Raw genomic sequence first — 13502 nt, 5'->3', positions numbered from 1 at the left:
CAAATGAAACTTTTACAACTAGATATGTTTTGCAGTTCAGTGACATCAATGTGGACATGTTTGGGAGAATCAGACACGTTTGGGGGGAAGGACACGTTTCTGAGTGTTACATATATATTGAAACAAGACAGTAGTTATATATAATCAGATTTGCACTCATCCTAACAGCTATTCAAAGATTTGTTATTAATTCTACTGATATTTGATATACTAAGGATAAGTAACGAGTAATTATAAATGATTATAACTAGAGGCTCTCAAAAGCCTGTGTCGCTCACCTTGGTCTATGTGAATATAAAACAAAGGAAGCAGATGGATTCATGACAACATTGTGTTTTGGTCATGGTGATGTGTTTGTACATCGTACTTTACTAGTCTTTAACAGTCTTGCTGCTTACAATTATCTCTATCTATAATGAACTTGGCCCAGTAGTTTCAGTGGAAAATGTTAATAAAAATTTACAAATTTTATGAAAATTGTTAAAAGTTGACTTTAAAAGACAATAACTCCTTAGGGGTCAATTGACCATTTCGGTCATGTTAACTTATTTGTAAATCTTACTTTGCTTACTTTACTCTTACCCCATGTCAGATTCGCTCTAAATGCTTTGGTTTTTGAGTTATTAGCCAAAAACTGCATTTTACCCCTATGTTCTATTTTTAGCCATGGCCGCCATCTTGATTTGATGGCCGGGTCACCGGACACATTTTTTTAAACTAGATACCCCAAAGATGATTAACACACATCGGACGGACGAACGAACGGACGGACAAACAAACGGACGCACAGACCAGAAACATAATGCCCCTCTACTATCGTAGGTGGGGCATAAAAACAGCAAAATTTCTTTAAAATTACCAATTCAGGGGCAGCAACCCAACAATGGGTTGTCAAATTCATCTGAAAATTTCAGGGCAGATAGATCTGTACCTGATAAACAATTTTATCCATGTCAGATTCGCTCTAAATGCTTTGGTTTTTGAGTTATTAGCCAAAAACTGCATTTTACCCCTATGTTCTATTTTTAGCCATGGCGGCCATCTTGGTTGGTTGGCCAGGTCACTGGACACATTTTTTAAACTAGATACCCCAATGATGATTGTGGCCAAGTTTGGTAAAATTTGGCCCAGTAGTTTTAGAAGAGAAGATTTTTGTAAAAGTTAACGACGACGGACGACGGATGCAAAGTGATGGGAAAAGCTCACTTGGCCCTTCGGGCAAGGTGAGCTAAAAACTTAAATTATCTATTATTTTGTTAGAAACGCATGTGAAAATAAAGATTATGTTGTTGCAATGCTTACTCTAACTTTACAATTTCTGCAATATTGATGACCACTGGTTTTCCTGGAAGTTAAAAATTATAAATATATAAGAAAACAGAATAAAATTTATAAAATACATGAAAGTCAATATTCAAAAATCAATATTCAAAATTCAAATAAATTTGAATTATTCATTAGAAACTAGACAAAGATGATGCTTTGGGGTATGCTTTAACATAGTGTAGAAAGCATTACATTTAGAAATCAGTGCTGTTGAAGTATAAATTGCATTGTTTGTGTCTGAAAGACATTTTATTTCCTATGACACCCTGTTATTAGTGGGTCTCATTGGGGTGTAAGCGTGATGCGAGATTGCCGATTTTATGTAAGTAAAGGAACCAGTAGTATACCGTTGTTCAAAACTCATAAATCCATGGACAAAAAACAAAATCAGGGTAACAAACTAAAACTGAGGGAAACGCATTAAATATAAGAGAACAACGACACAACATTAAAATGTAACACACACAGAAACGGACTAAGCATTAGACGAAATACTATGAGAATAAGAAATATAACATCAAAACCAAATACATGAATTTGGGATAGATAAGTACCGTGACAGGTCTTATAGTAATGTGAATTCACACTCAAAAATAAGAGAAAACAAACGACACAACGGAAACACAACGTTAAAATGTAACACACACAGAAACAAACTATAATATAACAATGGCCATATTCCATTCCAATTCCATATGTAAGCATGACACAGGAAAGTCAGATTATTGTACCATGAAAACAGGAAATGAAGTCGAGCGGGACACAGGAAACTACAAAAAAATGAAAATTGCTTACATACATAGTGTAAGCGGGATATAGGAATCTGACAAAACAGTAAGCAGGAACTGGGATCAGAACCCCCCAATGAGACCCCCTTATTAGATCTTTTATTCCTCTCATACTCCATATTCAAGCCGTAAAAATATTAATGTGAAGTGTAATATTAAATTCAATCAAAATTAATTGTTTTGGGTGAATTTGAGACTAACCTAACATTACTTTTTTTAATCTATTTATCAAATCAAATGTCATCATCAATACATGTTTACATCATAATGTACTACAAAATATAAAATACTGGACTTGAAACAAACTATAATATTGGCGGAATTTTGATATTATGCATAACCTTAATAAATATATTAACAACCTGTTTAATAAGCTAGACAAATCATGTACCCTACGACAAACTGACGGACTGACAGACAAGGGTTACTCAATATACACTACCATTTTGTTGTGGAAACATTGAATACAAAGAAAAATAAACGTGTTATTATGTATTATTATATGATTCATCTTCAAATTCAGATACATACCCCATTCGTAACTGTCTATTCCACCTTCAAACAATGAAAAATTCATGCCTTGATTGTTGATACCAAATGATATACTATATTCACATGTGTTAATCAGGAAATAAGGGTGAATGGTCAGCCCAATGAAGGGTATCTCAGCACAACAATCTATACCACTACAGGTTTCAGTTATCATACATGTCATTGGACCAATAATATCAGGTAGCTTGGCCATACTTAATGGACACACTGTTAAGAAATATCATATTTATTTAATCTATAGTTGTCAGTAATCATACATATTTTTGGACCATCAATTTCAAGTATATTTTTATACTGGCTAAAATTACATGAAAATCAAATCTAGAACTTAAACCAATGAATAACCAAACAAAATCGGTTATTTAATTTTTCATATTTTATACCAGCACAAGTATTGAATGTTAAATTATTCATGAAAAGATTCCATATTTTAATAAATTTCACTTACTATTATTCCATCCCACTACACTAGGATCATAGATTCCACGTTTACGATCACATTTTGGTACACCAAAGAAATCAGTCAGCCCCACCTGTTCTAGTAGATATTGTACAGCTCCCTGGGCCAGCTGTTGTCCTACGTCATACCCAACATCCTTTGCCAGTTGAGAAAAAGAAATATCTGAAAAATGATAGAACTCAATTTATATTAAGATATCTAAAACTCAGAAAGTTCATTTCTTCTTCATTATATTCTTAATCAATTAAGAGACACAAATAAATTAAATTTTCTATTAAAATAAAACCAATCTGTTCTGTGGTAGTAACCCTCTTGGTTGGCTGCTTGTTATTTGTGAAATGAAACAGTATACGAAAACCTGTACATCTTTCAAAATAAATATGAGTTATTTCACTTTTAAACTTCTATTTACTATAACAAACTAATTTCCCTTTTAAACTTCTATTTACTATAACAAACTAATTGATTTAAAAGAGAAAACAAGAAATGAAATTTATGACAATTTTTTTAGGTATAAATGAAAAAAATGTTAATAGATTCTAAATTCATAATAAATATTATCTCCAATGAAGTAGACTACTTACTACTAAGGATAGGCAATATAAGAAAGGTGTATGTGTATTGGCATATATACTATATTTTTATACATACTACTAAGGATATTGGTTAGGTTTCTGGAACAGAGTGGAATCTGTTGGTTCTTCGGTAGATGTAACCCAGCAGGCGTAGGTGCACAGAAAGGCTCGTTATCATCAAATGGAATACATATGGTGGTTATGACATCAATGATAAATCCTTCGCCATTTCCCATTTTACTTATGGTGTACCTGATAATAGATAGATGTAGTTTAAATATCTATATATACTCTTATAAAATGAACTTAAACTGGTACAGATTAGCCAACGCAATGTCCTCCACTTTCAATAAATATAAACAAGTCTACCATACCAGAAAGTAACCCCTTTTTATAATGAAAAAAGTCCCAATATTCCAAAACAAAAATATCAGAATTTTTTTAAATCAACAGGAAAATAATATCAATATATATTAACAATTCACAAAAGTTTCATGAAAATTGTTTGAAGCATTTTTGAGTTAAAGTAAAAAAAAAAATTAAAAAATCCTGCATTTTTTATCAATAAAATGCAATAACTTGGAAATGTTAAACTTAAAAAGCCAGACAGACATACAATAGTATACCATAATACGAATAATAAACGGACATATAAAAATATAATCACTGAAGTTAAATCCTTTGATTAACTTTTCAAATAATGATTTTTACTCTTGACAGCAATTCAAATTTTTCGTAAAATACTTACAAAATTTTAACTGGAGCAGGATCACCAGAGCCAATGGTCAGTTCTTTCTGTTCACCTAGGAAATATTATGAAATATCAATACCTTTGCTTATTTGAATAAATACTTTAAAAAAAATATAAGACTAATTTCAAAACGATTGATAAAGTAAGACAGCAACAAAACAACAGTTAATCAAAATTAGCTTTTAATATTCAAGAATTTGAATGGAAGACAAACACCTATAAAATATGAGCCTTTTGCAATTTTTTTTTTTTTGATTTTTTGATTTTTTCAAGAAGATAATTTGCAACATTCTTCAAAGAAACATTGAACAATTTTGAGTCAAGGATAAATTACAAGAATGGTACAAGGAAGAAAAATATATTAATATACTGAAAAATTTACCTTTAATGTGAAAATAAAATATCTTTAGCTTAAATGGAATAAAATACTAATTAGCTGATAAAGCTTACCCCAAGTGTACTCAAAGAGGGTCTTCTTGTAGGTCCAGGTTCCAAGTCCAACATCAATGGTAAAGTCACATGGACTCATTTTAAACCAGAACGGAACAGAATAAGCTATTACTTTGCTTCCCAAAGCTGGTGGTAATTGGAACTGAAAGTCTATACAACAGTCTATTCCAAAACAGTTCTCTGGTAATTCACAGGTTACAAGATGTTTAACATCATTTGGTAGGTAGGATTTTACATCAATATTCCATTGACAATCTAATTGAAATTAGAAATATGTTGAAGATTAGAAAAACATGTGTATGTCGAACAACAAAATATCTCTCCTTGGCATGTAAGGCATCCACAGAGAATTAAATAAAAACATGGTGGGCAACTTTGACAAGAAATGTTTACATACTTAGTTCTGGTATTAGCCCTTATATTTTTAAAATACAAAAATGAATGAATTTTCAACCTAAATTGTCATAAAAGATATATTGCAAAATACTTTTTTTTCTGCTTTTTTTTTTTTTATCATAAACAGTAGCTTCAAACAGTGAACTTTATAGTGCTGCCTCCTTTGGATATGTTTATTAAAATTACAGCAGAAAATAATTTAAAAGTAAATTAACAGTTGCTTAATGTCAAGTGGCAAATATTACATGCAAATTCAGGATAATTTTATGTAAAAAGACATAAATATTCACATTTATTTACTAGACAGACATGCCAAGTCATTTGGTCTAACAAGCTAGCTCATAAGGTAACAGAATGAAGGAAGCTATATCAATCAACTCAGATACATATTTCTGACTCATAAATGACAAGTCTTTTCATCTTATCCTATAAAGTGCAACAAGTTTGGAGTTCAATAGCAATTTAACGTTTTTGGTTTTACTATGTTCAGAATAAACTCCCAAATGCATTGAGCATGCTTCCATGATTACACCAAGACAGATTATTCAAACAAAATTATTTATATATATTTTACAAAATTTCCTTTGATCTTACCGACTGATTATTTTCTTTCTCAGCACAGTAGAGTGATATGAACAAGAGTGCACACACTGAAATGTCTCACCTTCTTTACTAATCATTGATATTATGTTGATAGCCCTAAATATAAAGCTTTATTACACCTGTCACATAAACTTAACATTAACCAAGAAAACTAAACATTGACTAATGAACCATAAAAACGAGTTCCAAGGTCAGATGCACCATGACAAGCAGACATGTACAGCTAACAATTCTTCCATAAAACAAATAAAGTTGACCTATTGCTTATAGTTTAAGAAAAACAGACCAAAACACAAAAATTTAACACTGACCAATGAACCACAAGAATGAGGTCAAGCTCAAATAAAACCTGCGGGACTGACATAGATCATTAAATATTTCCATAAACCAAATATAGTTGACCTATTGCATATAGTATTAGAAAAAAAAACAAACTCAAAAACTTAACTTTGACCATTGATTACCATGAAAATGAGGTCAAGGTCAGACGACACCTGCCAGCTAGACATGTACACCTTACAATCATTCCATACACCAAATATAGTAGACTTATTGCATACAGTATAAGAAAAACAGACAAAAACACAAAAACTTAACTATAATCACTGAACCATGAAAATGAGGTCAAGGTCAGATGACACCTGCCAGTTGGACATGTACACCTTACAATCATTCCATACACCAAATATAGTAGACTTATTGCATACAGTATAAGATAAACAGACAAAAACACAAAAACTTAACTATAACCACTGAACCATGACAATGAGGTCAAGGTCAGATGACACCTGCCAGTTGGACATGTACACCTTACAGTGCTTCCATAGACCGAATATACTAGACCTATTGCTTATAGTATCTGAGATATGGACTTGACCACCAAAACTTAACCTTGTTCACTGATCCATGACATAAGGTCGAGGTCAAGTGAAAACTGTCTGAAGGGCATGAGGACCTTGCAAGGTACGCACATACCAAATATAGTTATCCTATTACTTATAATAAGAGAGAATTTAACATTACAAAAAATCTCAACTTTTTTTTTCAAGTAGTCACTGAACCATGAAAATGAGGTCAAGGACATTGGACATGTGACTGACGGAAACTTTGTAACATGAGGCATCTATATACAAAGTATGAAGCATCCAGGTCTTCCACCTTCTAAAATATAAAGCTTTTAAAAAGTTAGCTAACGCCGCTGCCGTAGCCGCTGGATCACCATACCTATGTCGAGCTTTCTGCGACAAAAGTCGCAGGCTCAACAATACCTATCACTAAAATTAGGGAGCATGTGCCATTGTCAATGAAACTTACAACATTGTCAAAGGTAAAATAGTGATTAAACAGATTATCATTGGTCATCTCAACTGGGTTGCTTTTCTCACTTTCCCCTTACCATATCAAGCAGGAAAATAAATCTTGTTGAGATTACCAACCATTATCTATAAATATAAGATGAAACAAAAGCAAACATGGTAACTATGCCTACCTGTTGGTCCTGGAGGCACTGAACAGCTTCCTTCCTGGAATATAGTCTACAACAGAAAACGGAAAAATGTTCAGGCAAATTCCTTTTGTTCAAATGTTCATGTTTTAGCATATCAAATATAAGTGTTTCATTTAACAGTCCAGAACAGACATATTTGATAGAAATGACCTTATCTAGAAGGTCATAGACCAAAACCATAGATTGAGATATATGTCATAAAATTTATTTTTACAGATATAATTCTGTCTTTTCATTTAGACCATGTTTTATATATTCACCAATTATTGCACTAATTTTAGTTTTTAATCATTAAAAATAAAATTGATTCAATTCTAAACTTTTGAGAATGAAGTCAAAACACCATTATTATATTACATTAAATTCACACTTTCTAAAAATGAGTTCAACACCAACTACTTATATTCAAATTTATCTTTTTGAGAATGAGGTCAACATCTAGTTCTTACGTCTAAATTTAGCATCCTCAAAATGAGGTTAAATGCCTCAGCTGTAATTTCTCCTCCCAAAGTTTTAGCAAAGTCTGCAATTGCTCCACCACCTATAAAATATACAAGCAAATATTAGAAAGTTCTTTTCTTGTTTTTTGTGTTCCTTCATTGTTGTCTCTTTGATATATAACCTAATGTATCCTTTTATAAATAAACGTATTTTGTTTTTGACAGGTTGCAAGTTTCAGGTGTTGTCAAAAATACAGATTAACAAGTATCAGCAATTAAACATTTCATTTGAAATTATAATTTTCTCACACTGTAAGGTTATGAATCAAGGTGATACCAAAATTCTATGCAGAGTGAAACAACCATTTAAGTTCAAAAAATCTTAATATTTAAGTTACCAATCTATTTTTTTTAACTTCTATTTTCCTTAATCTATTAAAACTTTGTAAAGTTCAAAATCAAAGTCTAATTACCCCTTATTCTAAATAATTTGTATTTACTCCCATGCCCAATTTAACATTGTGATTTTTACTCCCATTGTCATTATGATCATGCGACTAACCTGGTAATGTGAAATTTACATTGTGATCGTTTGACTTACTGTTAATGTGAAATTTTTGCTTTTGCTCATGTTCATTGTGATCATGTTACTTACTGGTAATGTGAAATGTTCATTGTGATGATCATGTGACTAACCTGTTAATGTGAAATGTTCATTGTGATCATGTGACTAACCTGTTAGTGTGAAATTTTAATTGTGGTCATGTGACTTACTGGTAATGTGAAATGTTCATTGTGATCATGTGACTTATTGGTAACGTGAAATGTTCATTATGATCATGTGACTTATTGGTAATGTGAAATTTTCATTGTCATCATGTGACTAACCTGGTAATGTGAAATTTTCATTCTGATCATGTGACTAAGCTTGTTGTAAAGTTTTTATTGTGATCATGTGACTAACCTGGTAAAGTATAATCTTCATTGTGATCATGTGACTTACCTGGTAATGTGAAATTTTCATTACATAGAGGAATAGGAACTTCGTATTCTTCTATAAAATACTCGTCAATGACACAGTCTCCTGCAATACAAATCCTGAGTCCAAAGTTGACAAAGAATACTTTCTTTACGTCAGCATCACGCCCAATCTTGATTCTGCAACAGAAAAGCAATTTTTCAAATCATTTTTTTTTAAATAAAAGCTTTAAAGTAATTTTTTAGATTACTACTGAGACAACAGTACTGCGTCAAAGTCATAGCAAACCAGGTTTTTATTATTACTTTTTCATTACATGTACATGTAGAGTATACTTTATTTAATTTCGAACTAACCTTAGCTTTCCAATAAAAAAAATCTAAATAAATACTTACAAAACCTTTATTTCTGGTGTTATTTCTAGTACTTCTTCTTTTCCTTAAAAAATAAATTATAACATTAAAGTTTCAAAATATTATCATGCTGAATACATTGTTGATACAAAGTGGTCTTCTACATATTAAATAAACTTATACCTTTTTTCTTGTTGTAGGGTATGTATGTATGTTTGGTTACTATAGTTCATTCACAAGAAAAGAAAATAAGCTACATTCTTGGTGGTACAATTCGTACATAAAAATTACTTTGGGGGCTTGCAGTAGTAAAATAATAGTTATCATTTGATTTAAACCAGTCATAGCTTTAAACATTTTGATTATTTCTAAACACTGCTCTTAAGTGAAAAAATTTAAGACACCATTTATAATTGTTCTCAGAAACCTTTTACGATTTTTTTTGTTTTATTTTTGTTTTAGGTATAATGTAACAATGTGTAACATTACTTCATTATCAACACATACCCCATTCATAAGAAATCAGAATAAACTGCCGTTCCCATTTCTCAAAACCAGCATAAAGGATAAAGTGACAGGGATCAAGTTCTACGTAGGCTTTCAATGCTTTGGTGTAGTCTATGGCCTTGATGGTTACATCAGCACAGGCATCAAATCTCATACAGTTTGGAGATACTTGGTAGTACAGGAATTTCTTAAGATCAGGATCAGAAATGTTTGGAAGAATAAGGGTTTGGTTGATCAGTGCTGAATAACAACCTGAAAACCAACATTTCTCTTTAATATTTATGGCATGAAGAGTTGGTCCTATTAATCTATATCAGTCACCTATTCACTGACTAATGTCTATGACATACTTTATACTGCATCTACAACGCTTCCTATTGCCTCTATCAACAAAATATGGTAGCAAAAGAATGTCAGCATTAATCATTTACTTCATGTAAAAGGTGAGTATAATAAGAGATTTACATTTGTGTAGCCTTTTAACTTATAACTGTATATTTCTTACTTCTATCATACAGCTCATATCTGGAATTAAGAGCCAGTCTTGTACCATCAGTACTCAGCCCTGCATCAATCATCTTGCCTTTCAATAAGGCCAAGGTCATATTTTCTGGTCTGGGGCATGGTCCAGTAGCAGTAAGTAAATCCTACAGAAATTATATATGAATGTCAGACCTGCCAACTTTTGAAAATCTCCATTGGGGATTTAGCGCGCGACCAGATTTTAAAGGGTTAAAATTTTAGCGACTTTTCTGTGTGCATTGTTTTTTACTCCTAAAATAGTCTATGTTCTCTTCTTTTTTCTTTTGGTATACTAATGATGAGCTTGTAGGCCTTGGTTTCTTTTATTTGCATGATTCTTGTACTATTAAATTATAAAATTGACAAAATAACTGAAGAATAGAGAAAAATGGCATTAAAAATAAAGGATTCAAAGTAGAGACCCCCCCTTCCCCCCTCCAAAGACCTTCTTAATCTAATGAACCTTGACTCAAAAGACCTAAAACTACATGTCCTAAAGTTAGAAGGATGAAGGCAGATTTTTGATTTAGTCTTACTTATGGTCTTATCAGTATCAAGGAGAAAATGGATAAAATTTGAGTTATCTTTCTTTGTATTCAGAGGTGCTCTTACCGAAGGAGGCTTATACAGTAAAACAGTAGAAGTGAATACAAAATGGTGTCGATTTTAAATCAACAGACACACGACGTCTGGTTTAAAAAATTAAACGGATTTCAAGAAAAACGATGTTTTCTTGAGAGTTCATTACAGTTCTCATCTTTCAATTAATTATGATTTTGTTGTGGAACTACGGCAAATGTTGCAAATTGTGCTTGTATGATAAATTCATTAAAATTGAAAGGCTTTTTGACCAAATGTGTGTATACAAATTAATTTTGAGGACTGTTACGACCCATTAGGTAATCTGATTACATACAACCACTAATTATGACACCTGTTGTGACTGTTGATTAGTGTAGGGTCGTTAACTTGTCCCCAGGTAAAATTATAGATTTTTAAAAATTAATCAGAAAAACTTCAAAATCGGTAAACAATAATTTTTTCGGGTATATTTGGTGAAAATCGGGATTTTGACTAGTTTTACGATCCCGATATCGGGATTCGGGTTGAGGGATAAAAATCAGGATGATACCGCGAAAATCGGGATAGTTGGCAGGTCTGGAATGTTAATTATGTTGATTGAATTTAAAACAATATAATTCTACTAGCAAAAACTTACATATTATTTTATTAGCAAACACTTACATATTATTCTACTAGCAAAAACTTGCATATTATTCTACTAGCAAACACTTACATATTATTGTACTAGCAAAAACTTACATATTATTCTACTAGCAAAAACTTACATATTATTCTACTAGCAAACACTTACATATTATTCTTCTAGCAAACACTTACATATTATTCTTCTAGCAAACACTTACATATTATTCTACTAGCAAACACTTGCATATTATTCTACTAGCAAACACTTGCATATTATTCTACTAGCAAACACTTACATATTATTCTACTAGCAAAAACTTACATATTATTCTACTAGCAAAAACTTGCATATTATTCTACTAGCAAAAGCTTACATATTATTCTACTAGCAAACACTTGCATATTATTCTACTAGCAAAAACATACATATTATTCTAACAAACACTTACATATTATTCTTCTAGCAAAAACTTGCATATTATTCTACTAGCAAAAACTTACATATTATTGTACTAGCAAAAACTTACATATTATTCTACTAGCAAAAACTTACATATTATTCTACTAGCAAACACTTACATATTATTCTTCTAGCAAACACTTACATATTATTCTTCTAGCAAACACTTACATATTATTCTACTAGCAAACACTTGCATATTATTCTACTAGCAAACACTTGCATATTATTCTACTAGCAAACACTTACATATTATTCTACTAGCAAAAACTTACATATTATTCTACTAGCAAAAACTTGCATATTATTCTACTAGCAAAAGCTTACATATTATTCTACTAGCAAACACTTACATATTATTCTACTAGCAAACACTTACATATTATTCTACTAGCAAACACTTGCATATTATTCTACTAGCAAAAACATACATATTATTCTAACAAACACTTACATATTATTCTTCTAGCAAACACTTACATATTATTCTTCTAGCAAACACTTACATATTATTCTACTAGCAAACACTTACATATTATTCTACTAGCAAAAACTTGCATATTATTCTACTAGCAAAAACTTACATATTATTCTACTAGCAAAAACTTACATATTATTCTACAAGCAAAAACTTGCATATTATTCTACTAGCAAAAACTTGCATATTATTCTACTAGCAAAAGCTTACATATTATTCTACTAGCAAACACTTACATATTATTCTACTAGCAAACACTTACATATTATTCTACTAGCAAAAACTTGCATGTTATTCTACTAGCAAAAACTTGCATATTATTCTACTATGAAAAACTTGCATTTTATTCTACTAGCAAAAACTTACATATTATTCTACTAGCAAAAACTTACATATTATTCTTCACATTCAGTAAAGTATTGGTGTTTTATTCCCATTTCATTAGTACTTAGCTGCTCCAAAGTTTCTATTTCAACCCTTAGATATAATTCTTAGTCCAATTCTTTTCAAATTGTTCTGTTATCAATGCAAGAATTTTCTAATACAAAATTTATCTTAACAAACAATAAACAAAAGCTTGAAATATCTACAGTGTCTATATATACTTACTGCAGGTAAACCCAGAGCAGCCAAAGCTTCTTCAGCTAGATTGCCTGCCAACTGCTTAGCTGCCTTTTTGCCCGCCTGTTTTAGTCTTTCCAAAACAGCTTCCCTTGAAAAGTATGTTGCCCAGTTTACTGTAATTATAAAATATTACAATAGAAAGTCTGAAAAATTATATATGACCGAACCATTTATAATGCACTAGTTCTGTATAAAATAAATTTACAGTAAATTGAAGTGCCACATAAATTTAATGGCAAACTTTAAGGTATTATCCGCAAAGACAATATTTCATTTTCCATATTTTATTTTTTTATATTCTCTATCTTAGACTTAAACAAGACTTACTATCAGGCCAAGAATAACTTCCATTTGGATAACATATAGGCAATGGTAAGACAGCTTGATCCAGTAGGTTGATAACAACCAAACAATTTTCTTCGTCAGGGTAAGATCCCGGTTCACAGAGACCACCTCCAAATGTTGCAACGGTTTCCAAGTCTGTCTTCTCTATCTTTAAGCTACAAAAAAGAAAGTATATCA

General features: G+C 31.2%; 1 protein-coding gene across 1 annotated transcript in view; it reads right to left on the bottom strand.

Annotated features, from left to right (window-relative positions):
• The window catches only part of LOC139500338 (uncharacterized), a 106279-nt gene that overhangs the window by 74372 nt on the left and 18405 nt on the right, over window positions 1-13502 (bottom strand). The window contains exons 19-32 of the mRNA XM_071289079.1: window positions 13308-13480; window positions 12966-13093; window positions 10193-10334; window positions 9688-9939; window positions 9223-9265; window positions 8852-9006; window positions 7858-7949; window positions 7391-7436; window positions 4903-5157; window positions 4450-4504; window positions 3778-3953; window positions 3115-3288; window positions 2646-2873; window positions 1303-1345 (exon numbers count right to left, since the gene is read on the bottom strand). Of these exons, the coding sequence (XP_071145180.1) occupies window positions 1303-1345; window positions 2646-2873; window positions 3115-3288; window positions 3778-3953; window positions 4450-4504; window positions 4903-5157; window positions 7391-7436; window positions 7858-7949; window positions 8852-9006; window positions 9223-9265; window positions 9688-9939; window positions 10193-10334; window positions 12966-13093; window positions 13308-13480 (1962 nt within the window). The remainder of the gene's footprint in view (window positions 1-1302; window positions 1346-2645; window positions 2874-3114; window positions 3289-3777; window positions 3954-4449; window positions 4505-4902; window positions 5158-7390; window positions 7437-7857; window positions 7950-8851; window positions 9007-9222; window positions 9266-9687; window positions 9940-10192; window positions 10335-12965; window positions 13094-13307; window positions 13481-13502) is intronic.

The sequence above is a fragment of the Mytilus edulis genome, chromosome 13, assembly GCF_963676685.1.
Source record: "Mytilus edulis chromosome 13, xbMytEdul2.2, whole genome shotgun sequence".
NCBI lineage: Eukaryota > Metazoa > Mollusca > Bivalvia > Mytilida > Mytilidae > Mytilus > Mytilus edulis.
The sequence above is the reverse complement of the archived record's forward strand: the minus strand, read 5'-3'. Positions and strand labels throughout refer to the sequence as shown.